Consider the following 27,687-nt stretch of genomic DNA (forward strand, 5'->3'; position numbering starts at 1 on the left):
ATGCCCTCCAAAGTTTCAAAACTGCAACAAATGCCTCCAAAATGAATCCTGTTTTTATTTGCATCCTGTTTCCCCAAATTTTGCTAACAAAAAAGACCAATATCTATTCAACACTTCGGTAGTCTTTATTCATTTACATCAGCTATACATTTTAAATGAACATATATCCCTCTGTGCTCCCCACTTCTTCGTCCACATTAAAAAAATAATACAACCATGAGGACCGATTGTTGACAGGAATACAGTTACTTTGTTTAGACAAGACAGATGTTCTGGTTGAACACTGTGGCTGTAAGATTTAAAACCATTGCTGTTGCTTTTTACATGGGCTGAAAGACAGTGTTTGCCATTCAGTTTATAAATATTAGGGAATAGAGGTTGAAGATTAAATTTCATCCACAAAGGGAGTCTTCCCCAAATGTCCACTGGAGGCCATTGACTTCTTGCCAGCAGCAAACTTTTTCGCAGCCTATACAGAAACAACAAAAAGAGAAATACAACGTGAATAACACAATTTTGTACACCACCTGTTATGATGCCATATCAACACCAGGTTGCCACACCAAAACATCTTCGTAATTGGCCACAATCCAGAGCCGTGGTGTAAGCTCACACTTACACTGACAACATCATTAGAGGACACAGCTTCAATTTTTTGGGACATTGCTTCAGGGGTGTGGTAGGTTGCCTCGGCCAAAGCGTGAGTGCCAATGGCCTCCAACAGGCCCTCGGAGGTCTCCAGGGACATCAGGTACTGAGCCTTCAGCTGAGTCCTGCACACAGACATGCAAACAAAACTCAATGACATTGTACCATTTCAACACAAACACCTTACATTAAACTGGTCATCATTCACAATCACTATAGGTGTTATAAAAAGTGCAAATAAGCAGAGAATGTGATGTTTAGGCCTAAAGTTTATGGACGCTGTTGAACCAATATCACAAAAATACCCTTAAATCAAGTCATGAAACAATACAGAGAGGGGAGTTGTTTAAGATTTGACTTATGGCAAGAGTCCATTTAAAATGCTATTTTCTTTTGAGAGTGGGAAATCCGCTCTTTTTTTGTGTGGCAATACGGTTGTCGGACAGATGGCTCAATAGTAAATGAGTGACAATGGTTACTTGATCTTCTGTGCATGCTGATACTTTTGTTTGAAGTGTAAGGTTGTTAAGATTGTTGACAATTTAGAGGGGCAGGATATGTTTACAAATATAGTAAATAAAAGTATATAAAGTAAATGAAGCGCACAGTAATATCGAGACACTGTTTATATTATAGGGAGGGAAAGCGAAAACCTACAGCCCTTGTGGCTGCGATCCTATCGGAGAGCAGTTTACAAGTAAAATCCCATAGAGCGGATTTTCAAATCAGTGAAGTTATACAAACAAAAAAAAAGTCATTGTGCGTACAGTAATATACTGCCTTCTTTCAAACATTTGATATGGCTCCTTTCGTTTCATAAACGTACTGCAAGCATATGCCTTATCCGTCATGCAAGTCCTGACACCACCTGTCAGTGCACCATGTGGGTAGCAGCACTGCACCACACACATGTGCAATGGTTTCCATCATGCGCTATGCATTTCTTGTTATTACAAAAATATTCACCCAGCCATAGGATTTTGATCAGTGAGGTGTTCAAATTCGGTGACGTCCTCTATAAGACATATTCACTGTATTTCCCGATCACCTCGTTATAAGATGAATTGAAACAATTCGAAATGTGGCTGAAAGTAAACTATGATCACCAGAGTCAATAAAGTTTATCTCAAAGTATATGTCATGGAGGTAATTCCACTAACTTTTCGATTTTCGATGTGAACTGAGATATATTTTTTCTAAAATCGTCTCTATGACGAGTCCCATTCATTTCACCCAAAAGTGGGAGGGTTACCACCAAAGGGGGCGACTCGATTACTCCTCCTCCTAATTTTCGGTACATGAGAACTGTAAGTCTTGAAGCATTTAGATTTTTCTGAACCACACAAAGTACTACCTGCACCTTTATAGACAAAATGATGAACATGCAAACCAAAAATACATGAGCTCGTAAAACACCTTTTCTTGGATCTCTTGCTGGTGGAGCGAACACAGGGAAGAACACAGTAGGCACTTAAAATATGATTTATGGCTCTGATTGTGCATCACTGTGGGTAAGCCGGGTTCTCAGCACAAAACGAAACCCACTTCAACCATGTCTTTTGTAACCTACCGTCACTGTTCAAGTGTTGCTTGTCTGAAAGTGTATACTTTAGCAGTGCATGAGCGACTCACTTGGCACGGCTGAGGTCTTCTGCAGTCAAGCCTCCCTCTGCCACAGCCTTAACCTGATCTAATGCTGCTTTAATCACCTGCGAAGAGAGAAGAACCAGACCACTCATTCATATATGTCAAACAATCACATGATTACACAGCTAACACTACAGGCCACAAGCTGCCAGTTTTAGGGTGGAAACTGTAAACAGTTTTTACAAGGAAACTAAAAGGATATAAGCTGTTTAACAGAATTGTAGCAAGTCAGCAAGATAATGTGGTTTCTATGACCTACTCTGGCTTATGCAGGGTAAAGCAACAACAACTCGTAACATCCTCAAACATTACATAATAAACTTTTTTTTTTAAAGAAGAAGAAAAAAGAGAAGCATAATATGCCTTAAAACTATAAGTAATATAAATACGACTTTTCCCTGTCCAGTCAATGAAACATAATGAACTTTGCACTACTCTAAATAGATAATACTGAGATTGCGCTCTTAAAATGAAGGGTTGATTTCAGGAGGAAAGTGAGTGTGTTAGTTAAATACTCACATCACCAGCATCTGCTGCCTGGGAGATTGTGTAGACTCCGAAGAGGCCAGAGTCAGAGTACCCAGCATTAAAAGCAGAAACCTGCAAGGAAGCAAAGGAGAAGGTGTTGTGTCATCATGACCTGTGAAAGGTAGGCAACACCTCATCTCCAGGGGCCTAAACGTGATTAAGGTCCACCTCAAGACTTAAGACTTAAGGATGAAATGGCACAAAAAAACAGGCATAAAAACACTAACAGCAATGATTTCAAAGCTAAGAAGAATACACTGACTCTACTGTGCATGGGCAAATAACTGGAAATATGGTAAAGCACAGGACAACCTTTCTCCCCAGCGTTTCACTTGCAGCCACTTACTCTGGCAAGAAAAGTCTGTAGAAAACCGAGGGGGGTACACTCACATCAAAAGGATGGGCGGTGGCCTTGGAGACACCCTGGCTGAGCTTGCTGGAGATGTTGGCACCCCTCTTGACATGGGGCCCGGCGCCCAGCATGTGCTGCAGGACACCGAATGCCATGGCCTCGGCAGAGCCAGCTGTGGCTCCCTCGCTGACCACTGCTGCGTGTACCAGGCCACTGGATCCCTGCTCCCTCACCTCACCTGCAATACAGGGAATGACGGTATTACCATCACTAAATCGCAGTGCACATTTAGTAGAACCAAGACATGGGTTTCTGATAAAGAACAGGATGTAGTGAGTTGCTTTTGGTAAGATTTCACCTGCAGAGGTATTTTGTGACAACAAATATGTCATTTTAGTTACAAAAGCAAGACAGCTTTTGTTGATTTAAAACACCTTTCTCATATTTGTCATTCCATTAAAACAGCTTTTACTAATGGCAGATACAGTAACATTTATTTCCATATCCACTGATATGCCATAATGAAGCATTATGCCCCTTGCCTTTACCACTTATTGAACTGGGACAATCACTTTCTAATTGCTAATGGCCTACATCAATATATTTAAACATCTTTTCTGCAAGTGCGTTTCAAGGGTCTGACCTCCACGATACTGGGCCTTTGAGCCGGCAGTGCCCATTCCACTGCGGATGTTCAAGAACTGCTCCCCAACCTGCTTCAGAATAGTGTGGTCCACTCCTGCAACATACAGTAACAATGATCACATATGTGTCGGACAATACAGGAGAAGTTACTACCAAGGAACTGAGCTAAACCTTAACCATGACTACATGCTCTGTCAATGTGTCAACAGTTGTGTACAAACAGATGGTTTTCAGACACAATAAATACAAAGGACAATACAATCTGAATATGTGTATCTGTATTTTTCTGTATCATTTGACCTACCCAAGAACACCATGAATTAAGGGAATGTACTGTCAGTAACCTAGCACATGCTTATTCTACTAAGGCCAACTTCTAGGTTATAAAGGTGTAATCACACCGACAGACAACACGGACACGTACCCAGTCCAACCAGAGCCATCCTGGAACTTGTGAAGTTGCTCTCAACATATTCATGCATCTAAATAACAACACAGGGAAATAATCGATTGACAGTTAAGGATTATGACCATACAGAAAACGTCCTGGGATAAGAGCTTAGTTAGCTTAGTTATCACCTGTTCTGAGGTAACGTTGCCCACTCGGTGGTCAGGACAGTACAGAGAGTTGGACAGAGCATGTTTGTATGCAGCGGCATGAAGACTTTCAATCACACCTATTAAAAAAAAGACCTTGTCACCTGTGCCACTGGAAAACCATTATGAGTCAGAATCAATCTTAAGTCAATCTTAGAGAAAACAAACCTATCTGTGAGGTCTGGGCGGCAAGGGCCTTGTCTAGTTTGACCCTTGATGTGAGGTCGGACACCTCCCATGGCCGAAACTCAGGAGCAGTGGTCACGTTGATCAGGTACTCCATGACGGTGTCACTGCAGGTAGACAAGTCAGAGAAATTATACACAATATTAACAATACTGATTAGCTAATAAAGACAGCTAACAGAGAGATGGCTGATAAGTCACAAAAAAAGAGCTCACATGTGGTCCCTCAAGCAATCCACAGAGTACATCATGTTCTCCCTGGTTGATGACACACTAGAAGAAAGAGCCACACGGGGGAATTGTTAACACCACACATCCACACACACACAGACACAGACACAGACTCTTACAGCCTCCTACATTGTTTCACACATTTTTTTGCCCCATTTTTCTAGTCCCCAAGGGGCAAGTTCTAATACCCTCTTCTAACGATTATGGGGGTCCCGTGGAGCATATATTGTGCTGCAAAGGGCAATGCAGACAATAGTTCTGTGACAGAAGTAAAGAGTGTGCCTCTGTCGCCTTAAAGACGGCAAAAGTCAGACTAACCCCATACTGCCACCCACGGCCTCAATCCCACGGGTGATCTTGAATGCAGACGCACCCTTGGTGGTCTGAAAAAAAAAAAAGAAACAAAGACAAACACACAAAGTCAGGGCATGGCTAGATTGGTTACAAGGGAACACTAATGACATTTGAAGTTACACTAATAATACCATGTTGCCCGACAGGCGGAGCAAGTGGGTGACACCAAGGTTGTCTGGAGTTTCATATCGACTACCAGCCTTGATCAGCACACCAATCTTGGAAGTAGGGGAATAATTCTCCAAGGAGGCAATCACCAGACCACTGGGCAGTTTAGTGACCTTAAAAAAACAGAAGCCAATTAAAAAAAACTTCTCAAGGGGATTATGAAAGAAGAAGTTTCAGGATAGTTCAGCCTTTCAATCCCTGCTGAAAACCATTTACCATTACAGACAGGTATCTCTTATGATTTAGTTACTGCTAAACACCTTAACTATAACTTAAGTTACTTAAGACAGAAGCCTGCTACAGACTTAAGCATCTTGAGCAATGTGCTACGGCTATTCTCACATCACAAACACCTACTAAACCAAAGGAAACATCTCTATAAAAGCCATGTGTACTCACAGCACTCAATCACATGTATTGAATACTTTGATAAGAAAAACTATAATAGATTAACATTCACAGTGCGGCCATTCTATGGCTAATCAGTTTTATGTGCTCCCACAAAGCAAGGCCCGTCCATCAACTCCAAATGCCCCACCCACACATACATGGACATCCTGGTTAGAGTGTCCGGCACCTGGAGAACGCTTGAGGCCAGCCAAAGGCTCACTCAAAATCTGCCTGCCTCCAGCTGCATAGAAGCGCCTCTGTGAAAAGAGAGAGAAGTCAACACCCACTGACCTGCACCTCCTGCGGCTGAAACCTTATGTGCTCCCCGGCCACTGCAAACTCGACCTTACGGGCAGCTTGGGCTGCGTAAAGCCTCCTCTGCAAATCAGAAAATGGAGAGGTGACAGCGGGTTCGAGGTCTTACCTCCAGAGGGGAGAGGGGGTGTGTGAAGGAGCAGATGATGGGAGGAAAAGACAAGCCTAGACCAACCCCAATGCTCCATAAACTTAACTCCATATAGTTTCAGTTACTCGAGTGGAGTGGTGGTGGCTATATTGCCTTCTTTGACTCAGTGACAGCAGTGGAGGGAAAATTAAACATCAAGATGCTTCTCATGGAAGACCAACATCACTGATGAAAAGTCAGTAATGAGCATAAAATGACAGGGATGAATTTCTGATTTCCTTGGACAGCACGGTAAACAATCAAGTCAACACATGCACTGGTAATACATGAGCAAGACAAAAATGTTAGCCCAAATTCTCCACATGTATCAAGCTACCATTGTTGAACCTTACATGATCGTTATTAAAATTACCAAAGAATTAATGATGGGGAAAAACTTCAGCTATCTTCATAGCATCACATAAAACAGTATATACTGAAAGCAAGACTCAATATTTCTAAATTATTTTACATTTAATAAAACTTTACGACAACTGACTGCTGAGTGAAAGGGTGATAATAGTCCTTCCAACATGTCATTATTTATATTTGAAATCAGATGTTCTGCAGAGTGATCAGATTGACAAACTGCAACTTGACTGACTGTTCTAGGGTAACACTCCCAACCCCTAGCCTGTATACACTACTGACATGATAAATATACTCCTGCAGACTTCCCGTTTAAAATATTAGTTGGTGAACTGGAAAAACTTAACTTAAAACTCTAGAAAACAACTGGCTATGGAGGCTATGAATCAGGTTTCCACACCCAGCCATTTACCTGAAATGACCGTATCGTGCCATACATTTTTATTGTCAGTCACATGAAAGGACCTCAAATACGTCTTAACTAAGCATCAAGTCTCATTTACAAATGTTTCCATTTTCAAATTCATCCTGATGACGATCAAACGTTGTAGTTAGCGTTACTCTACATTTTAAGGCAACCCCCCAGTGACCTGAAATGACGTTCACGTTCAGTCACCCCACATATGACACGGTCTAACTAGTCTGGCTGTTACTGCAGATAAGATTATCAGACAATAAAACTCCCTAGCAATTTCCCGAGAAAATCTTGAGTTGAGTTCGAATAGTCTAGTGTCAGCTGGTGAGAATGACGTTAGCTTTAGCTCATGTTACCTAATCTGTCGCTTAGCTCCAACTTTAAATGCCTCTGATAACAAAATATGTATTGTTCTGTATTGACTACAGTGACACGGATTACACCCAAGTCCCTCAGTTAGCTGAAATATCACCAGTGGTATTCATCAACATCATAGGAGGTACGATACAGGGATGCTGTGAACGACTTAGTTACTTTGGCTAAATCAGTTCAACCAGCCAAGGCCAAGCTGTCACGTATCTTCCGACATCATATGAAGGCCAAGGCCAGTGGATGTCAACCCATCTATGACTATATACAGCCTATTAACAACAAAATGCTACAGACAGTTTGTAATTAATAAAATATGCCCAAATGTCTCACCGATAAGTGACTAATTCCCCGCAACCCCTTCATGCTCGCTCTCCTTCAGACCGGACGAGAACACAATATGGCTGACCTACTGATGTCCTACCCAGACTTCCTAGCGCGCTTTTTCTTCCTCTGTGGAAATGTTGGAAGTTAGTAAGCAAGCTATATACTGCCTCGTGTGTACTGGAATGCCACCCAGAGAACATTCAAATTAAACCCACTGATAACTATGAATCACCTGAACATATTTATAAATTAAGTTGGATAATTATAAAATTGGATTAATAATCAATTAACTCAAAGCTGCTCGTTGTTAGATAATTCTTCTTCCAGGACATAGTGGTTGTCATAAGGAGGAGCATCATCTGTAGACCTACTTCCGGTCCCCAAGCCTGTATTTGAGCCTGCGCACCACGCTCGAAGCAGGACACACGTGTTGGATCGAGCAACAGCACTGCCATACCGTCTACCCAGCTTGCTCAGAAGCTTTTGAGAAAGTGTTTTAAAAGTGCAGTATTTTGTTTGTCCTTTCCGTCAGACGTCCTCCGTGAAGCATTCGCCGAGGGGACCCCGCATTTCCGACAAAAAGGAAAACCCACATTTAACTACTAGCTAATAAAATAGCTAAAATCATGGTGAGTGAATGAATCATCACGCGTGAGCGTTAACCATGGGCTAGTCAGGTGCTGTAGAGTTTTCACGCAGAAATACTTGGTTATAGCCTGATTTTAAGCACACTTTCCTTGTTTGTTTTCAGCTTCTGATTATTATACCGCAAAATGTGGAGGAACAGCTAGCAAGGCCACAGCGGTACCTAGTTAGTATACCGTAGCTAGCTAGGTGGCTAACCAAGCACGCTTATTTCCCCCACGTTGTTCACCTCATAGTAGTCCGTTGTTAACCCATAATCAGTGCCCAGAGTCTTATTGAAGTGTGTGAAGAATATTTATTTTAAACTGTAACGGTTTGATTAGGTTTGACTGATAATGATGGCAATCGCCTTTTTTCCCCCCACAGACTGAGCCAGAAGTGAATCCTAAAGCCTACCCATTGGCAGACGCCACTCTGAGCAAAACCATTCTGGACCTTGTGCAACAAGCATCCAACTACAAACAACTGAGAAAAGGAGCCAATGAAGGTGGGTTTAGTCCTTATGAGTGTGGTTCCGAGTTTTAATGTCGATACTAATGAGATTAATTACTTAATGGTGCATTGATACGGTTGTGATTTTGTACTAAAAGTGTTTGCCCTGTTCCCCTATAGCTACTAAAACATTGAACCGTGGAATCTCAGAATTCATTGTGATGGCGGCTGATGCAGAGCCCCTGGAAATCATCCTTCACTTGCCGCTGCTCTGCGAGGACAAAAATGTCCCCTACGTTTTTGTGAGGTCCAAGCAAGCACTCGGTCGGGCATGTGGGGTCTCCAGACCAGTCATAGCCACATCGGTGACCATCAAGGAGGGCTCTCAGCTGAAGCCTCAGATCCAGTCAGTCCAGATGTCCATTGAGAGACTTTTGGTGTGATTCTTTTTTTGCTTTTAAAAGCTTGGCAAATGTTGCCACTGCTGAGACCATATGCCAACATTATTTTTTTTAAACACATTACTTCCAGTAAATTACCTCTTTGTATATAGTTTTTTTTGTAATTGTATATTCTGTAGGTTCAGTATAATGACAACACATTAAGCCAAAATAAAGTTTGGTGAAATCAGATTTTCTTGTTGAAGTGTCATCTTTCTTCTCATCTGAGTATCTGTAGAACACTGTAAGCCAAACTGTTTAACTGTCAATACATTTGAATAGGACCATGTTATGAGGTAAACAATTTATCAGGTTCCTTTAATCTCAGAAGCCTTCAGTGTGGAACATTCATTTATGTCCAATTTATATATATAAAAAAAAAATAACATTCTCAGACGGACGCATACACTCTAGCCAACCTATAATGTTGCTTTAGGAGAATGGAGGTAGTGGTGTATTTGATGGGCTATTGAGCTCATGTCAACCTTACTCACTAGGAACTTGAATATGGCTGGGATTTTCCATGTTTATACATCAGTTGTTACAACTTGGATTTTTTTTTCAGGTGTTAAGAATACAATGGCAATGAGTGAAAATGCTGGCTTTTGCCACCTCAATCATGTATGTAGGTTTTTTGAGGGACAAAACGTCATCATGGAGGCCATGTCCTATAACATCTCGCATAAATGATTTGACTGGAGGCAGAGGAACCACCAATAAGAGTCAGTGCTTGTGCGCCCCTGATACACATTTGTTTGTGGGTGTTTGTTGGATCATGCATGTTTGCATCATTTTGTCTGTATCAATACATACTGTCGGACCTTGTTGCTGCGGGTGGGACCTCTGAAACGGCAACTCAAGTGAAACCACAGAAGCATTCACGGTATGCTACTTGAATTTGCCAGGGGGACAGTATGTTATTGGGTGACGCACAGTGTCCACCAGGCGGCGCTTTATGCACGGCGTTAAAAAGCGCAAGTTGAACTTCGACCAATACGAAAATATTTTAGTACGTTCATGACCATGGCGGGCCTGCCTGTGTTGATCGGTAAAGAAGATATTGCACGACTTCTACATTTCAAAGATTTGCTTCCTAGACTGGAGGCTGCACTAGCGCAGTTCTCCAAACACGACATCTGTGAGGTGATCCAGCCCGTCCGGACTGTGGTCCCTTTAACGAAACACAATGGGTATGATCCCTCCGACAGTCTTAAATCCACTATGAAAGTTGGACATTTAATTTGACTTGGACAAAACTTTTTTCTACTTTCAAGGTAAACTGTACTAATGCATGATTTTGCACCACTATATAACAGATTCCTGGGATTAATGCCGGCATATATGGTTCATGAAGATATTTTATGCACAAAAATGGTGGCCTTCTACCGCAGAGAACAGGGCTCAACTTTACCCTCTACCCAGGCAACGGTGTTGTTGTTTGATCCCGAAAGTGGATGTGTGTTAGCGGTGAGTGGTTTTTCGAAACGTAATGGCTTTATAGATACATTTACAATTTTGTACAATAAGTTTAACTTTTTCGAGAAATTAGCACGATTGACTTTACAAACGCCAGATAGGCTTTCACTGTCTAATGACTGTTTCATCTATTTAGCCTATAAAAACAATAAGTGACAGTTATGTAGGCTGTGCAACTGAAATATCACTTTATTACAAATGAGAAATATACCACTCTCTGCAAAATTCTTTATTAACAGGCTCACTCCTGTAATTATCACTTTATATAAGGAATTCATAATGTACTGGGTAAGTCAGACATTTTAAGTGTTCATTGGAAATTCTCAGTTTTGATTTTCTTTGCAGGTCATGGACGGGGAAGTCATCACAGCTAAGAGGACAGCCGCAGTGTCAGCAATATCTGCTAAAGTATGGTTTTGTTTTAAACGTAGGCCTTATAGTAAGAATGAACTTAGAACTCAGTTACAGTTTCTGATTCACAGTTTTTAATGCCAGCCCAATCAGAGGTACTCTGTATCCTGGGCTCTGGTCACCAAGCCGTCAGCCACTACGAAGTCTTCACACAAACATTTGCTTTTAAACAGGTACAATTTTCACAGTTCATTTGTTTATTAGCAATGTATGTAGCAACATTTACAGAAAATTATACTGATTGTGAAGGAGAAATGGAAAACCAAAAGATCAGAATCCATTTCCCCTTTTCACCTAGCACTATCTATTGCTTTTAGGGTTTCTATATTGCCAGTCATTATAGGGGGACAATTAGGACTTTGTTCACACACAGGATAGTGCTCGTCCATCTCTTCAGTGGAAATCACAGTGAGAGATGTTGGAAGTCTGTCCTTTCAAAAAGTCCTTTAGTGCTCATGCTCGTCCATACAGGTCCGTGTGTGGAGTCGAAGGAAGGAGAGTGCAGAGCACTTTGCCAGTGCCCTCCAGGGTCCGGTGACAGTCTGCACCTCTGTTAAAGAGGCAGTGGAAGGAGCCGACGTCATAATCACAGTTACCGGTGCCAGCCAGCCAGTTCTGTTTGGGGACTGGGTCAAGCCGGGTGCCCATGTTGCTGGTAAGGCCCGTGGGAAAGCATTTTAGTAATCCCTGAATGATTGTTCTCCAAAAGCATCTTCATTGAAAGCATGGGTAGGTCCTCCATGCCGGTTCCTTATACAGATGGCAGACCTAAATGTTGTGTGTTTGAAATGGTCCCAGCGGTGGGAGCATGCAGACCAGACTGGAGGGAGCTGGACGACGTGTTGATGAGGCAGGCAGTGGTGTATGTGGACAGCAGAGAGGGTGCACTGAAGGAATCCGGAGATGTCATCCTCTCCGGGGTAACATTTTTCACATTGTTAAGACAGCCATAACGGCCACAACTTATACCGACTGTGAGGACTTTACATCAATTCTTGGACATTGAAGTATGTCTTTGAGATTGTTATGGTCTGATGGACATTTGACATGAGAGGTTTTGGACCTGTGTCGCAATTTTTGGACAAAATTTAAATAATAATCCATGTCCTGAAACGTCCTTATTGGTGCCCATGCTTAAACAGTGTTTCGGCATCACAGATTCAATTCTTGGCAACTCTCTTTTGTAAACAGGAAACCAGGCAATATGAGATTAATTTGTTTTCTTTTGTGTTGTGTATATCATCATCATCATCATCATCACCATATTTATCTGCTGAAGTCCTTTAGTAAACATAGTGTTTCTTTGCAGGCCCAAGTATTTGCTGAGATTGGGGAGGTCATAACTGGAACAGCTCCAGCCCACCGTGAGAAAACCACAGTGTTCAAGTCTCTGGGTAATGTCCTTTTCTCACACACTACAAACATGGCCAAAACATTTTTCCATTTTGCATTGAGAGGAGACGAGGGACAGCCAGCTGAATTAAACTGTTTGATAGTTATAATAACCCTAACAGTGCATTTTGTTTTGAGTCCCAAATCTTGATACTTGCTATTTGGGGTAAAAATAAGCCCCCTAAAGGGATTCCTTCTATTTTTAGCCTTCTCATCCCAGCCGCTGAGACCCTATCTCAAAAAACATACTCACACTAAAAAAGGCTATTTGGATTGCCAGTATGTATTTCTACAGACGGATAACTGTTGTTCACTGCTTCATGTAAACAAGTGTTTGTCTTCTTAAACATTAGTTATGTATAGCAAAGGTCCCAGCACTTATCAAACACAATGTGCCACACTTGGCTAACTGACCTGAAACTTTGGTAAGACAACCACCACCGATTAAACCACACAGCTCTAATCTAATTACCTGTATTACAGGTATGGGGATTCAGGACGCGGTGTCTGCCAAGCTGGTGTACGACCAGTGGAAGAGTCAGTGAAGGAATTCAGTGGATTGAGATCGAGTGCCTTTATCACCAAGTGAATCAGGTCCAGACCAAACCAGGTTTAGTTTGTGAGAAGTTATCATGGTGTCCCATCTCTGTTGTGTATTAAACCCCAGATATGTCTAGCACAACTAAAGGACCAATGTATTTAAAACCAGATTCAGAATCATGTCAAGTGTTTTTCACAGCTGCAAAGTGATAACATAATTGTACACAATTGTAAAAGAAGACTGCAGAGCCGGTTAATAATGTCAAACATAAACAACTTTGTACTTTGATCTTTGTAAACCCAGTATGAAATGTAAATAAAATACAAGTCAAAAGGACTTTAGATGCTTTTATTTGTATTTGAAAAATAAAACAAGACAAATGTGTAATGATGTACTAAAGATGAAACCCAAATATATGACCGAAAACATGTGGTGGCCTTCACTATTTCAAGTTGATGAGTGGCTGGTCCATCTGAAACTGCAACAGCAACAACTTACTTCACACCACTGGCCGCATGGCAAAAAAAAAGGAAAGAAAAGAAAGAAAAAAAAGCCATCACAATCCAACCACAAAGGCCCACCAAATTTGATCTCTTTTTTTTTCAGACTTCAGAAACGATACAGTAGTGGTTAGAGTATTTATTGACTCTGCTTCTAATGTATATGGGACCATTTAAAGCTATACTTTTAAAGGGAACAAAGACAACATGGTCAGTTACAATTTCTATGTCAGAGGTATTGGTTAATACATTGTTCATAGCTTCAATAGAAACACAGTAATAGCTTTGTTAAAGGAAAAAAAGACCAAATTTACATCATGATATCTGCAGTACACAGCATTATAAAACATACTTGGCGCTGCATAATTTAGAATTTACATTTTACTGGTGGTGGGGACTTGGCTGGAACTATGAAGGACACATTTTGATACCTTCCCACAGAGAATACAAGTCATCTCCACTGATCAGTACTAAAACATACACCGTCATACGCAGAATCCTCCATCTTGACTAATCAACCAAAAGGGCCCATAGAATTAAAAATGGATCCTTGCTTGCTCATTGCATAACCCAGTAAATCTGTAGATTCAGAATCAAGACAACCGCTGTTACCTGTTCTGCATGAAATACTGTATACCCTCTCCATACGCGCATTAGAGATAAGCTACATTAGAAGTCTACAGCCAGGGTAGCTAAAGCACAGGGATGGCTGAGCAATATTTGCAATGATAATTCTGCTTACATGACTGATATAGCAGTGACAACTACACAGTATATAATCTATGGCTACATTCACACTGCAAGCCCTAGTGCTCCATTCCGGATGTATTGCTCAGATCCGTTTGGCTGTTCACATTATTCATTTTTTTTTTTAATGTGGCCGATATCAGATTCCAGTGTGAACTGGTCACGGTCCTGAACTGGCCAGCATATGCAAAAAAAAAAAAAAAACAATAACGAAAACGTCATGTGTTGCACACTGTCATATGGATGTAAACGTGGCGGCCACTTAAGTTAGTGTTTAAGTTATAAGCGGAATTTGTGATAACAAGGACATGGATGAAGAGAAAGATTGTTACACATCCTCCATCACAGCTGACTGCCATGTTTGTATTCACAGAGTGACTCCTGCCAGCGCAGACTTGTGCTGAATGCCGATCCAGAGCGGCGTTAGTGTCACATGAATTCCGACATGACTGTTCAGACTGAGGTGTCACTGCAAAAAAGCAGACCGGTTTCTGAGTTAGGACCACATAGGGAGGTGGTCCAAAATGGAATTGAAAGGATCATATTCTATGTGATTTGTGCCATTTACACTGTTATGAAAATAAAAAAAACGATCTGAGTCACATCTGCAGTTTAGAAATAAAAAAAATCAGATTTGGGCCACTTTTGCCTGCAATCTGAACGTAGCCTAAGAGATCATTTGATTCACAATATATAGCGTTTCAAAAGTGAACTGCCTAAAATGATCGTCAGTCTAGTACATTTGTCAGCTACAACTTTTTAAATGAATTACTACACTTAATTCTCTTTGCTCATGTGTGAAACCGTTCTTTTCAAGATTGTGAATGATTCATATTCTGTAGGTGTAAACCCTTAAAAAAGAAAATCAATAAAAGGACTTAGTGTAGAGTTCAAGCAAAATCCATGATCTGCAGTTTGAATTTTGGCAAAACCTCCATTTCTACTCAGTTGCAGACTGTAAACAAAATATATGGGCTCTCAGGGGGAGAGAAGAAAAAAAAGGAGTATTTATGTTACCTTTTGCATCAAAGTTAAAAACAAAAGAAAGAACATTATTAGAAGGCAGCAGGAATTTCTTAGTGTGCGGGAAAATGTGGCCGGAGGCATCCTTCCCCGCCCTTCTCCAGAGCTGACAATTAATTCTAGGGTCTTAGGAATAAAAGTCGATTGAATATAAGTAGTACTAATTACAATACGAGAGAGAATGACATATCAGTATGCATATGGTGCGTCTTCTCTCGTCTTCCCGAGACGTTCTGCACAACTCCTCTCTTCCCCTCCACTCCTCCCTTCCCCTTCTCTTCTCTTCCCTGCCTCCCTCCCTTCCCCCTTCCCTCACGCTTTCCCAGGTGAGCTCAGATTGCAGCCGGTTCGTTTCTGGGCATTCCGGATTTAGAGTAGTGAGCACTTCCTCTTCCTCTTCTTGACCGGCGGCGGGCAAAGTACTGCCCGGATGGCTTCGTCGAAAACTGTCTTAAGGCCGCGCTGTGTCAAGGCGGAGCACTCAAGGTACTTTACTGCGCCTGTGGGGATGGGTCACAAGTGAGACCAAGCATGACAGAATGTTACAACCTTTGACCCCTGTGTCTACTTTTCCAGCTTCATATACATAAACACACATGCCATAAATATTTCTGTATGTAAATGATTTACAATCAAAATATAGCAGAGTTTGCTATAACAAACATAACACGTCTACTAAATGTAAAACTATTTCCACAGAAGAAAAACCAATGTGCGGTGACCATATATACGTTTACTATACTTATTCTTTTACTATATACTTTTAGATACTAACCGATTTCTTTGGCCATAGCAAGGCCTTGTGGGTAGGTGATAGGAGTGAGCTTCTTCTCCTTCAGCTTCTCGATGGTGTCTTTGTCGTCCCTCAGATCAAGCTTGGTCCCCACCAGGATGATTGGAGTGTTCGGGCAATGATGTCTAACCTCAGGGTACCACTGCAGAGGAAAAACAACAATCATACTTCAGCACTGTTTCAAAATAAGTTAGCAGTGATTACTTAAGTCTTGAAATCACTTTTTCCATTCCCTTCCCACTACATCCTAAGGCAGAAATCCCCACACAGCAATTCTGAGCACAAACCACCTGCACGAGATGTTTATCTGTGGGGGAAACTGGAGAACACAGACTTCCTCCTGGACTTCAGCCAAAGAACTCGTTCTCTGCAGCTTTGTAATCACTTGGCACACACCAATCAGGGACCCAGACAACCCCCACCCCCTTACATTAAGGTACAACTGCATGCTATGACATATTTACTAATTCTCAAAGATCTAAGAACCACTGTGTTGAAGCCACTTTGAAACATTCAGTAGTGGTAAATGAGATGAGCTCAAACTGATCAGTTGAAAATGTGGCAACATCGTATATCAGAACGCTCGTCTTCAGTTTCTACCTTTCTAGACCTCTAGTGGTCAGACACCCGCCGTGACGTATCACTTACCTTAGCACGGACGTTTTCAAAGGAGGCAGGACTCACGAGCGAGAAGCAAATCAAGAACACATCCTGTATAAAAAAGAAAAACAAATTGGCCAAATGTTTAAAAAGGCTCATTAGTTGAGGGTATGTTGGATAAGCCCCATGTGACATCCTCTAATGGGTGCAAGTTAACTACAGCCCAAACACTTCCACGCAAATTGTAGAAGTACAGTCCCTTATTGTATTACATAACCCATTGTATTTGCAGTCAATGATTAATGAGTGATGAATGGTGCAGGCAACTATTTGGGAACAATGTTGGTGTGGACACTGAACCACTCTCACTTCTACACTGATGGACAGAAACACAGAGGACAGTCTGTGGCAGTGACTCAAAGGACAAACAAGGCAGTCTTTCACTTCCTCAACTCTAAATAAGCATGGTCGACATTATCATGGTCAATGGACACCGCGCTGCACTCTCTGGACCAGAAAAGATACATGCCAATCTATGGACACCAATGGCCACTAATTTGGGGGAAGTAGACAATACGTATGTCTAAACCTGAACACAAACAATAAACATCTATGGATGAACAATTGATTGGATGCAGTTCCCCATTTTCCTTTCATTCTGTCCATTATTGCCTTGTTTCTCTTGCTTGTAAATAACCCAATCAATCTAGGACTCACGAGAAACAGCCCAAGCACTACAAAAACAAAATGAGCACCACAGTCGTCGCCTCACCGTTTGAGGATAGGAGAGAGGACGAAGCCTGTCATAGTCCTCCTGCCCAGCTGTATCCCAAAGGCCCAGGTTCACCGGCTTCCCATCTACCATCACATTGGCTGAGTAGTTGTCGAATCTAAGGAAGCGAATTTGATTATTATACTTGTTTTCGACAGTGCTTGAAGTGGCATGGCATGTTTTCAGCTAGGTCCTACAAGTAGTATACTCACACAGTGGGGATGTACTCCCCAGGGAAGGCATTGGTGGTGTAGCTGATCAGAAGACATGTTTTACCCACCGCACTGACATGGAAAAAAGAAGATAGCTATTAGCATAGACCATTTACCCACACTGACAAAACTTTGCAGTGAAACGTGATATGCCAATTCAATCCAGATTTCAGGCGAACCCTCTTCGTGCAAACAAACAAACAAACAAATGTTTGCGCAATAATTTCAGACTACTTCCTGATAGACACAGTGGCAGTCAAACTCCTGAAATAATCAAGGAACTTGTAACAGAAATAGCAGCTGTGGTCACATGTATCAGGAAACCTATCTTAAAGTCTTAAAACCCCTTACAGGGCCAATACATAAAAGCATGAAATACATTTTGTTTTTAAATGCACACATAAGAAACAGAGGAACAAACATCTGGATAACAAAAATTGCAGTCTTTGTAGATATGTGTGGGATATAACACCTTTAACCACTTTGACCTACTTAAGCCAATTCATGACTATAATCAGCGGCTGACTCAAGGCTGCCTTGCCCATGCCTTCTCTTAAGACTTGAGTCTGTTTGGAGCTTTGTTTTGCAATGTAAGGCACCCTAGTCATTAGTCAATAAGGAAACATGGTACCAGTTTTGCGGGATAATGGAATCCTTTTGTTGATAAAATAAAGAAGTACGTTCAAAATATATCGGTAACGTGATTGCATAGAGTGGCGCAGTGGCGCTTATAATAAAAACATCCAATTTCTACATAAAATACACAATGCATGAAAAAAGATCACGTTGAGATGGAAAAAAATGTCTCGCATAAATCTTCATGCCACGGTCACTTTAGGTAAATATTTACCAGTCATTGGTCGTGAAGAGCGTCATACAGTTTTACATTATAACGTTAGACGAACAACGTAGAAGTATAAATTGATAGTTTCATGTTAGACGAAACTGCCACTACAAGCAACATGACACTATTTAAGTTTCTCTTTTCAGGTCCCACCCTGGATCAGGCCACGGTATTACTCAAAAGCCCATTTAACACAAGCTGCGCCTTCCAACATGTTAGCTGTCCGGGTGGATACCGTTACTAAATTACCAACGAGATTTTTGGTTTGTCAATAACGTTAACTAGGTGAAGATTAACTGATGGTTGAGTTCAATTATTGTAGGACTGGCTAGCCAACTGGAACAAGTGAAATTAACGTAATCGGGACTGAAAACGTTTCTCAAGGGGAAATATAGTTGGCTTAACTCAAAAGAAAACCAACAGATTTAAAGGAAATTTGCTCGCTAACGTGTCGTTTCAACCCCAAGGCAACATGCATTTGCCATCAACTACTATAATTTATTTGGGCAACGCTTATATTAAGCACGAAAGGGTTGTGACAAAGTTGTTCCCTACATTCTTTTTGAATACGAGGTTACTGACGGCAACAAACAGAAGTGGCATAAGCAGGAATGCGGAACATAATGATACCGACATAGATAGATAGTCATCACTGGCTTCAACGAGTGAAGTTAGTCTGGCTAGCAATCGTTAGCGAAGACTCAACAAAGTCGGTCGGTGCTGCAACACAGTTGGCTAGCACGCAAGCTCTGCTAAGTGAGCTTGAAAGACTGCGGCAACACAATCCCATTTAATGTGTGAACACAAATATTAACGCGATACCTCCACACTTAGTAGTAGACACATGCGGGTATTTTAAACAAAAAGAAAACTTACCCGTCTCCCACGACTACACACTTTATGGCCTGCATCTGTGCGCTGCGTTCTTTTGACGCTTCTGTACGTTAGCTAACTAGCTAGCGAGCCAGCTAATGTAGCCTCTTTGAGCTAGCTAGTAAAACCACCCTTTGTTGATTTAACTTGTTTTCCCAAAGAGAAAAACAAGGATCGCAGCTACCAGATGGAGATTCAGTCACAAGAAAATTATCAGCGGGAAATTTCCCAAACCTATTGCCTTTAGACTAACTTGATCAGAGGAATTCTGAAGTTGTTAAACAAACAGCCACCACCCCAAAAAATCTTTGGTCCTGAGCTAGGAAAAACGCCCTCGAACTCAGACAACGGAAACTGTAGTTCCAGTGTTCCCAATTCCAGGCGAGTCATTTCCGGTCTCTCCCGCTGCAGGATTGGAAAGGACATTTCTAAAGGTTGTGAATCACTGCCCTCTGTTGGATAACTATGGCCAACACCCACACAAAACCAAGTGAGTTTCTAAAAAGCATTTTGTAGTACGATTGTAGTAGGTATCCCCAAACATTGTGCTGTCACTACATTGGCGCCTGGCTAATCATCTGGTCAGTTATGTACTTCATGGATGCGCACCACAAAATAAACTACCACAAGATTCTCAACACTTAAGTAAACACTTAGTTGGGGGGGGGGGGTTCTTGACCACTAGAGGACAACGTTCTCTTGGAAATGTGGGTGGCCTGGCTCCATATGGTCACCCATATGAACTATTAGTAGGCCAATAAAACCGTATTTTTATTTGATCATCTGTTTCACCTTGAAATGACTTTCGTAAAAACAAGCTGATGTAACATTTATGAATAGTTCAGTGGGGCCGTTTGTGATCTCATCTCTCATCAGTGAAATAATTATGAATCTCTCAACTGCTGACACCATAAATCCATGTCCCATCCAGTTAAACTGAAGTTGTATAAAACTGAATCCAATCCCCCTTTCCCTGACCCACACTTATCACCCCCTCCTCAATCTCCGTCTTTCTGTGACTAAAGATAATTAATCATTGTTGCTATGGTAACTGCCATTCGCAACCACCACCCCGCCCCCCTGCCATGCCATGCCCTGAACTGTAAATAGAGGATTAAATGAAGGGGTGTTTTAGTAGGGAAACACTTTAATGGGATAAACAGTATTAAGTTAGGTGCCACAAACAGAGAATAAAGAAAGGATAAGCACATTTACTAATCTTCAGAAAACATGAAGGGGTAAAACCCAGAGAACCAGGAGTCTGGATTTGATTCGAAGATGTGTAAGACCACAATCATATTGTGTTACATTCTGCAGGTTCATATTACATATCACTAGGCTACATGAGCAGAAAATACATTGTTTTCCTTTCCTTTATGGATAAGCACCACTGAAATTTCTTTTACTGTTCTGCAAACACTGCATTATATGGAAGTTTCTTTGGATGTTAGGATAAAGACATCTTTAATATTTTGCCCAAAGGCAAGTTCAGTCAAATCAGTTGAAATGAACAGATCTGTTGATTTGTTCTTTTTTTTCTAAAGGGCAAAAGGCATCAGGAAGAGCAGCATGCAAATCAGAAATATCAGTGAAGGAAAGTACTTCGCCTCCTGGTTCTGAATGTACACTGGTTCCTTATCACTTAACCACTCTTTCATTCTTTATGTCACCACGTCCAATTCTTTAACAGAAACAATTCGAGGAGTACAAATGTGTGTACATGCCTGCACGTGTGTGTATTTTTTTGTGTGTGTTTGTGTGTGGTGTGTGTGGTGTGTGTGTGTGTGTGTGTGTGTGTGTGTGTGTGTGTGTGTGTGTGTGTGTGTGTGTGTGTGTGTGTGTGTGTGTGTGTGTGTAAAAAGTGAGTGGGAGGGATGTCCTGTCCTGTATGTGTGCAAATGTCCACCCAAGGAAATGGCTGCCTATAGTGTGTCCCTGAAGCAGGATGTAGTCTGTCAGAGCAGCGTAAGCACTGAGGTCAAAACTTTCCTATCTTCCCCTCGTCATCCCTCCTACATGGTGGCGAGATGGAGAAGTGTGTAGCATGGAACACGCATTTGGAAGAACAGGAAGCCATTTTCAAAGCCATTTATGTTTCTCCAGTCATCTCCTCTCCCGTAAGGTGGTGGCACCCCTCCCTCTTACATCATCTGGGATCAATACATGTGGTTCTGGGGGAAATAAGAGACATCCATCTCTGAAATGACACCAGGGATAACATAGGTCATCTGGGATGCTTGTGATGGGTTTCTGGAGATAATGTAACGGGATCTGCCCACTTATCATCCTTATCCAGAGTACTCTTAGAATTATTATATTAAGGAGCAAGGTCAAGAATATCATTGTGAAATTTCTGTTTATTCCAGTTACACATCAGTTTTTTAAAGATGGAAATGTCTCCATCAAATGTTTGATTATTTGTTGAACAGACAAGCTTCATTTAATCTTTAGTACCCTGGGCAGGTGAATAAAGTCAAAACTCTTTTTCCAAAAATCAACTCAAATATAGCTGTGACAGTTATTTTCATTTGGAGTGTTAATGTTGGATGTCTCAAACAGCCTAAGTCATTTAAAAGCCTATTGTGGTTTAAGACATCGACTGTACATATCTTACCAGTGGTAAGATTTACCAGTGACCAATTAGCTGTACTTCAGTTACCAACTCTCTAGCCATGTTACAACACAGCTACAGTGTGAGGAATCAGGAGTGGATTCTTTTGAGGCAAAATAAAGTAGGATTGGCAGCCTCCTATAGTCAGAATATGAAGAGGTTCACTTGTTTATTCAGCTAATTTGTTTCAGGGTCAAATCCTACTGAAAGGAAGGAGGATGTTCCACACATTCTCGTTTCCTCCAGTTCTCCCCCTCTGCCTTCTGTGACAATTTCACCAGGCACTCTTATTGTCAAACAGGAAGGCTATGGGACTCTGTGGACATAAGTGTGAAGGACCATTGCTAGTTTACAAAGAAGGAAAAAAGGTGTGGGTTTTGTTCAGTGTTCTTCGTTACAAAAAAGGAGATAAATACATGTGGACTTATATGACACACAGATTTCCAAAGAATCGCTCTCTTGAACCTATGATTTATTCCTCTGTTTCAGCCTTCCTGAAATTCTAACTAAGAATAGTGTGATTCATAATCTTGTAAGTCTCCGCTATATATCAAAAGAGATCATTCTGACTCTCAGAATCCCATCCCCACCATAGAATCATCAGAGGAATAAGTTCCCCTTTTACCTCCTAACAACATCTACCTACTGGGAGAGCTGGTCTTGGCTGTTTATACTGAGAAAACATTAGACCTTCTCTACATTAGAGGATCATCTCCCTCACAGGGCTATTTGGATGCTCCTATGGCTTTGACATACATTGACACACAATAGCTGAAGATGTTTTGTTTGAAAGGAGGGCAAGGTCTTAGGTTATAGAAGCAGACAGGGCAATCTTGCCACATGGCCATACAGTCTGGCTCAAAGAGCTCCAGGTCTGCAGACAGTGGAGCGAGGCTGGATGAAAGGGCTCGCTTGTGGGGGTGGGGGTGGGGAGCCTAGCCTCCAGTGGCCAGGAAGACAGGCAGATGACTATTTGCATACACAGCCTGGCCACTGTGTGTTAACTCGGTCAAACCCCCACACCCGATGCCTCACTGTGACAGACATATGCTGCCTCAGGGAAGGGGGGGGTGCAGCGGCTGGCCTGTGATGCCTCCACTGGATGTGTAAGTGCACCCAAGCACACAGCCCTTTGCCTGGCCGTCCCTCCCCATCACTCATCACTGTATTTCCCTTTTGACTTACAGTAACTGAAGGAATGTGTATTATTGGCACAGGAGATGAGCATTCAACCATTTGTTTTCAGTATTCAGCCAAAAGATTAGAAGAGTTTTTTTCTTTTCTTACCTGGTTGTTGCTTTTAAGAATAAACCATGAGTATGTATGAGAACCAACAATACATGTGTAACCGGCAGAAGTACGGTCCTGTCACTCAGCAGCCACCGTACATTCTGTCCTGCTCTGTCACGCCCCCAGGTAGCATTTCAAGTCATTAGTGCAAAATGGCAACCCTATATAACAGGCTCACTAGTAGCCTACATGGTAGCGATCTCGGGGCTTTAACATTCTTTCGGTCCATACTGCTGCTGCTTAAAGGTATGTGCTGTGAATAATTTCCATTGTCGGCATGTAGATGTATGACGAAACGTACTTTTAAGTTTATTGTGTGAATGTGTACCGTACGGTATCTAAGTTTACTGTCTGGCAACAGGTGTCAACATCATCCAAACGCTTCCGGGTAGCGTGTGCGTTTTGCTACTGAAGGTTTGGTTGAATGACATTAAGCTGTGGTGCAGTGAGAAGACTGTCGGAGGTTGCCAGAGAACCAATTGTCCGTGTTTGGGTTTGTCATTTCTGAAGGTAACCTGAAAATGTTATTGTGATTGGTTACAAATAATATTTCGATTATGTTTAATTAGATAAACCATTTTATTTCCTTTGTTCAGGAGATTTGCCACTGCTGCTTTGCTTTGCCTTAAATTTGGTTTAATTTCAGTGTTTGCTCGTTGTAGTTTTTGGTTTGTTTGTTTTCATATTTGTTTGTTGGACCTAGCCTAGGTGTGAGCTAGGTTTAGTGTACTACATTTTATTATTTTCTCTCAGTATTTATTCCCTCTCCTCCCCGCCGTGCCAGTGCGATCAGGGTTGTATAGGCTGCCCCAGTTTGGTCCCTAGTGAATTAACCTTTTTGATGCTGAAACTCTGCCTAGTTTCAGCCCAATAGGCTTAACCCCAACTCCTCTTCCCCCTTCCTCCCCAGAATATCACAGCTGTCTGCGGGGCAGGTTATCGGACCTGAGTCTTTTTCTTCGGGCACTGCATGCCCTTGAGTGGTAACACGCACCTCACAATTTGTTGATACCTGTTTGCAGTGCATGTTCCTATGTGTGTTGTGTACAGAGTTTGTGTGAGTAGGAGTACAAATCCAGAGCACGGGTGGCGTGTCGGTCTCATTCCCCTTTTCCTCAGACAGGCAACCTCCTTGTAACAGCTGCGCCCTATGCCCCCCTACCATCCTGGTGGCAGCCGGTACTAACTATCCAGCCCTTTTCAACTCTCCCGCCATCCTCCACCCATAGAAATTGTATAAATAAATATTGTCATTTTTATCATTGGAGTACCTTGTCTTTGTCTTCACTAGAGCGAACCTGAGCGAGAAACCGCTTGTCTCTCGAAAAAGGTATACATCATATCCACCCTATATCTTGGTGTGAAAGCCACCAGGTGGCGTAGTCGTGTCCAGAGCCAAGACCTTAAAAGTCCCTTAGGTTACAAATTGGCGTAGTCGGCAGGATCTGGTTCACAGAGACGGGTATTTCTGGTTTTGTTTTCGTTTTCTTTGTGTTTTTGTTGAACTGTGATAGAAATTTTAGGCAAAGCAGCAGTTGGCACGTCGTGGGACCCGACGATAACACTGGGCAAACGGCAGCGCCCTCTACCGGCTGACGGCAGAGAGACCTGTTTTGTTTATGTGTTTCTTGTGGTACTGCACTGACCTTCTGGTGTAGTCATGGAAGATGAGCGGCGGGAACTGAGGCAGCAGGTGCTGCTACTACAGACAGACAAAGAACGCTTACAGCAGGGACGGGACGCAGCTGAAGCGTTGTCTACAGAAAGTGCTGGGGCCTCTAGCCATGCTAATCCTGGTTCTGTTAACCCTGTTGCTACCTCTGAACGACTATTGTATTTCCCTAGGGAAAGAAAGTGTCCACTGTTCAGGGGCCGAGCAGGTATTGGGGTTGAAGAATGGGTGGAAGAAGTCAATGCAAGCATGAGGGCAAGGCACTTGGGGGCACTTGATCAAGCTTATTTTATTTTTGACCATTTGGATGGGGAGGCAAAGGATGAGATCAGATATAGGACAAGGGCTGAGAGGGAGGATCCAACAAAGGTTTTTGCTATCCTTCAAGAACTTTATGGTTGCTCGGAATCATATATTGCTTTACAAAAGAACTTTTTCTCTAGGAAACAGCTGGATGGAGAGTCCTTACACAAATTTTCTCATGCCTTGTTATCTCTGATGAATAAAGTGACTCGGAGTTCCCCTGTGGCAGTGGCTGACCCTGATGCTCTATTACGTGATGCATTTGTAGAGCATGTCCTTGACCTTGATCTCCGCAGGGAGCTGAAGCGATTGGTCCGCCAGACCCCAGGGCTTTCCATGTTGGAGGTACGAGCCGAAGCCGTCCAGTGGGAGCGTGAAGGAGGGCCCCGCGACCTCGCTAGAGGAAGAAGTTGTTGTTCCAGCCCAGCCCTCTGTACAATGCAGGCCTCTAGCGCCCAGCAGAACAGCCACCAACCCCAGGAAAACCCAGTTCAGTCCGAGATGACTGAATTAAAAGCAATGTTGCTGGTGCAGCAAGAGCAGATTAACCAGCTCATCAACAGCTTTGCTATTGTGCAAGTACCAGTACACCAGGCTAGGCCTGGACGTTCTCCCTCTGTTCTTTGCAGGCGATGCCAGAGGCCTGGGCATTATGCCAGAGAGTGTGAGAATGATCGAGTGGTTCCTGTGCAGCAGACTGTGGTGCTACGGAGGAACGAGCGGCCTGACCAGAGGGTACACCATCCAGTAGAGCGAACCAGGCTGAAGCCGGCCCCACGGAGTCACTGGCCCGACCCCCCTGCTGCACCTCCAGCACCCCGAGTATCGGAACCAGAGAGTACTGAAGAGGATGAGACGGGACAGTCTGTCGTTACTCCTCCTGATTCCTCAATGCAACCTGCACCATCCAACCCGGCTTTCCCTCCTGCGGCAGCCTCTGGGTCCGTCAGACCCCACGAGCAGATTGAACTGCCTTTTCTAACCTCTGCACTACCTTTTCCCACAGATCCTGGCCCTGGTGGGAGTGTACCACTTTCACGAAGGACGTCCCGGGTCACTGCAGGGAGGCATGGAAATCCACATCACCTCCCAGTACCTAAGAGTAGGACCACCGTGATTGGGTCTACGAACTCCCAGGTGCCTGGGTCTAGTAATAGAACTCTAGCAGTTTTCCGACCCTGGGGTTAAGAGCCCATTTTATGTTTTCTTTTAATGTATAGGTTGTTGTTTTTATCTGCGGGACGCCGATAACAAATGGTGGGGTAGATTGTAACCGGCAGAAGTACGGTCCTGTCACTCAGCAGCCACCGTACATTCTGTCCTGCTCTGTCACGCCCCCAGGTAGCATTTCAAGTCATTAGTGCAAAATGGCAACCCTATATAACAGGCTCACTAGTAGCCTACATGGTAGCGATCTCGGGGCTTTAACATTCTTTCGGTCCATACTGCTGCTGCTTAAAGGTATGTGCTGTGAATAATTTCCATTGTCGGCATGTAGATGTATGACGAAACGTACTTTTAAGTTTATTGTGTGAATGTGTACCGTACGGTATCTAAGTTTACTGTCTGGCAACAGGTGTCAACATCATCCAAACGCTTCCGGGTAGCGTGTGCGTTTTGCTACTGAAGGTTTGGTTGAATGACATTAAGCTGTGGTGCAGTGAGAAGACTGTCGGAGGTTGCCAGAGAACCAATTGTCCGTGTTTGGGTTTGTCATTTCTGAAGGTAACCTGAAAATGTTATTGTGATTGGTTACAAATAATATTTCGATTATGTTTAATTAGATAAACCATTTTATTTCCTTTGTTCAGGAGATTTGCCACTGCTGCTTTGCTTTGCCTTAAATTTGGTTTAATTTCAGTGTTTGCTCGTTGTAGTTTTTGGTTTGTTTGTTTTCATATTTGTTTGTTGGACCTAGCCTAGGTGTGAGCTAGGTTTAGTGTACTACATTTTATTATTTTCTCTCAGTATTTATTCCCTCTCCTCCCCGCCGTGCCAGTGCGATCAGGGTTGTATAGGCTGCCCCAGTTTGGTCCCTAGTGAATTAACCTTTTTGATGCTGAAACTCTGCCTAGTTTCAGCCCAATAGGCTTAACCCCAACTCCTCTTCCCCCTTCCTCCCCAGAATATCACAGCTGTCTGCGGGGCAGGTTATCGGACCTGAGTCTTTTTCTTCGGGCACTGCATGCCCTTGAGTGGTAACACGCACCTCACAATTTGTTGATACCTGTTTGCAGTGCATGTTCCTATGTGTGTTGTGTACAGAGTTTGTGTGAGTAGGAGTACAAATCCAGAGCACGGGTGGCGTGTCGGTCTCATTCCCCTTTTCCTCAGACAGGTAACCTCCTTGTAACAGCTGCGCCCTATGCCCCCCTACCATCCTGGTGGCAGCCGGTACTAACTATCCAGCCCTTTTCAACTCTCCCGCCATCCTCCACCC

The 27,687-nt window shown here is 42.6% G+C and overlaps 4 protein-coding genes across 5 annotated transcripts; 2 read left to right on the forward strand and 2 right to left on the reverse strand.

The window, feature by feature from the left end:
• Positions 1–106: 106 nt before the first annotated feature.
• Positions 107–7,768, reverse strand: uqcrc2b (ubiquinol-cytochrome c reductase core protein 2b). Of its 2 annotated transcripts, none has more exons than XM_080834692.1 (14): positions 7,677–7,768; positions 5,904–6,002; positions 5,319–5,468; positions 5,152–5,216; positions 4,819–4,875; positions 4,586–4,710; positions 4,400–4,497; positions 4,245–4,302; positions 3,819–3,914; positions 3,214–3,413; positions 2,815–2,895; positions 2,281–2,357; positions 620–773; positions 107–469 (listed from the first exon to the last, which is right to left on the reverse strand). In XM_080834692.1, the coding sequence occupies exons 1-14, from the start codon at positions 7,707–7,709 to the stop codon at positions 386–388; spliced, it is 1,377 nt and encodes a 458-aa protein (XP_080690818.1). In that variant the 5' UTR covers positions 7,710–7,768; the 3' UTR covers positions 107–385. The 2 variants fall into 2 exon arrangements, with proteins under 2 accessions (XP_080690818.1, XP_080690819.1); XM_080834693.1 differs by lacking the exon at positions 5,904–6,002 and adding an exon at positions 6,037–6,123 and having other exon boundaries at positions 7,677–7,753.
• Positions 7,769–8,105: 337 nt separating this feature from the next.
• snu13b (SNU13 homolog, small nuclear ribonucleoprotein b (U4/U6.U5)) lies at positions 8,106–9,362 on the forward strand. Its single transcript, XM_080835939.1, has 3 exons — positions 8,106–8,299; positions 8,682–8,802; positions 8,928–9,362. The coding sequence occupies exons 1-3, from the start codon at positions 8,297–8,299 to the stop codon at positions 9,188–9,190; spliced, it is 387 nt and encodes a 128-aa protein (XP_080692065.1). The 5' UTR covers positions 8,106–8,296; the 3' UTR covers positions 9,191–9,362.
• Positions 9,363–10,173: 811 nt separating this feature from the next.
• Positions 10,174–13,300, forward strand: crym (crystallin, mu). The gene is made up of 8 exons (XM_080834320.1): positions 10,174–10,377; positions 10,504–10,654; positions 11,009–11,071; positions 11,146–11,247; positions 11,546–11,729; positions 11,873–11,994; positions 12,384–12,468; positions 12,950–13,300. The coding sequence occupies exons 1-8, from the start codon at positions 10,205–10,207 to the stop codon at positions 13,009–13,011; spliced, it is 942 nt and encodes a 313-aa protein (XP_080690446.1). The 5' UTR covers positions 10,174–10,204; the 3' UTR covers positions 13,012–13,300.
• Positions 13,301–15,595: 2,295 nt separating this feature from the next.
• Positions 15,596–19,698, reverse strand: rac1a (Rac family small GTPase 1a). The gene is made up of 6 exons (XM_080835180.1): positions 19,375–19,698; positions 17,655–17,726; positions 17,443–17,560; positions 16,719–16,781; positions 16,053–16,212; positions 15,596–15,777 (listed from the first exon to the last, which is right to left on the reverse strand). The coding sequence occupies exons 1-6, from the start codon at positions 19,407–19,409 to the stop codon at positions 15,647–15,649; spliced, it is 579 nt and encodes a 192-aa protein (XP_080691306.1). The 5' UTR covers positions 19,410–19,698; the 3' UTR covers positions 15,596–15,646.
• Between the last annotated feature and the right edge of the window lie 7,989 nt (positions 19,699–27,687).

This window comes from Sprattus sprattus, assembly GCF_963457725.1.
Source record: "Sprattus sprattus genome assembly, chromosome: 3".
NCBI classification, from domain to species: Eukaryota; Metazoa; Chordata; class Actinopteri; order Clupeiformes; family Clupeidae; genus Sprattus; species Sprattus sprattus.

Bases quoted from the DNA above. Each gene is read 5' to 3' on its own strand.
- uqcrc2b (XM_080834692.1), bottom strand. From the start codon at position 7,709: ATGAAGGGGTTGCGGGGAATTAGTCACTTATCG. The intron at 3,414-3,818 runs GTCAGACCCTTG...CCTGTATTGCAG, and splicing joins AAAGGCCCAGTATCGTGGAG to GTGAGGTGAGGGAGCAGGGA. The intron at 2,896-3,213 runs GTGAGTGTACCC...GCTTCCTTGCAG, and splicing joins CCACCGCCCATCCTTTTGAT to GTTTCTGCTTTTAATGCTGG.
- snu13b (XM_080835939.1), top strand. The intron at 8,803-8,927 runs GTGGGTTTAGTC...GTTCCCCTATAG, and splicing joins GAGAAAAGGAGCCAATGAAG to CTACTAAAACATTGAACCGT.
- crym (XM_080834320.1), top strand. From the start codon at position 10,205: ATGACCATGGCGGGCCTGCCTGTGTTGATCGGTAAAGAAGATATTGCA. The intron at 10,378-10,503 runs GTATGATCCCTC...ACTATATAACAG, and splicing joins CCTTTAACGAAACACAATGG to ATTCCTGGGATTAATGCCGG. The intron at 11,995-12,383 runs GTAACATTTTTC...GTTTCTTTGCAG, and splicing joins GAGATGTCATCCTCTCCGGG to GCCCAAGTATTTGCTGAGAT.
- rac1a (XM_080835180.1), bottom strand. From the start codon at position 19,409: ATGCAGGCCATAAAGTGTGTAGTCGTGGGAGACGG. The intron at 16,213-16,718 runs GTAAGTGATACG...TTTCCTCTGCAG, and splicing joins TTGAAAACGTCCGTGCTAAG to TGGTACCCTGAGGTTAGACA. The intron at 15,778-16,052 runs GTTAGTATCTAA...CCATCCCCACAG, and splicing joins TGCTATGGCCAAAGAAATCG to GCGCAGTAAAGTACCTTGAG.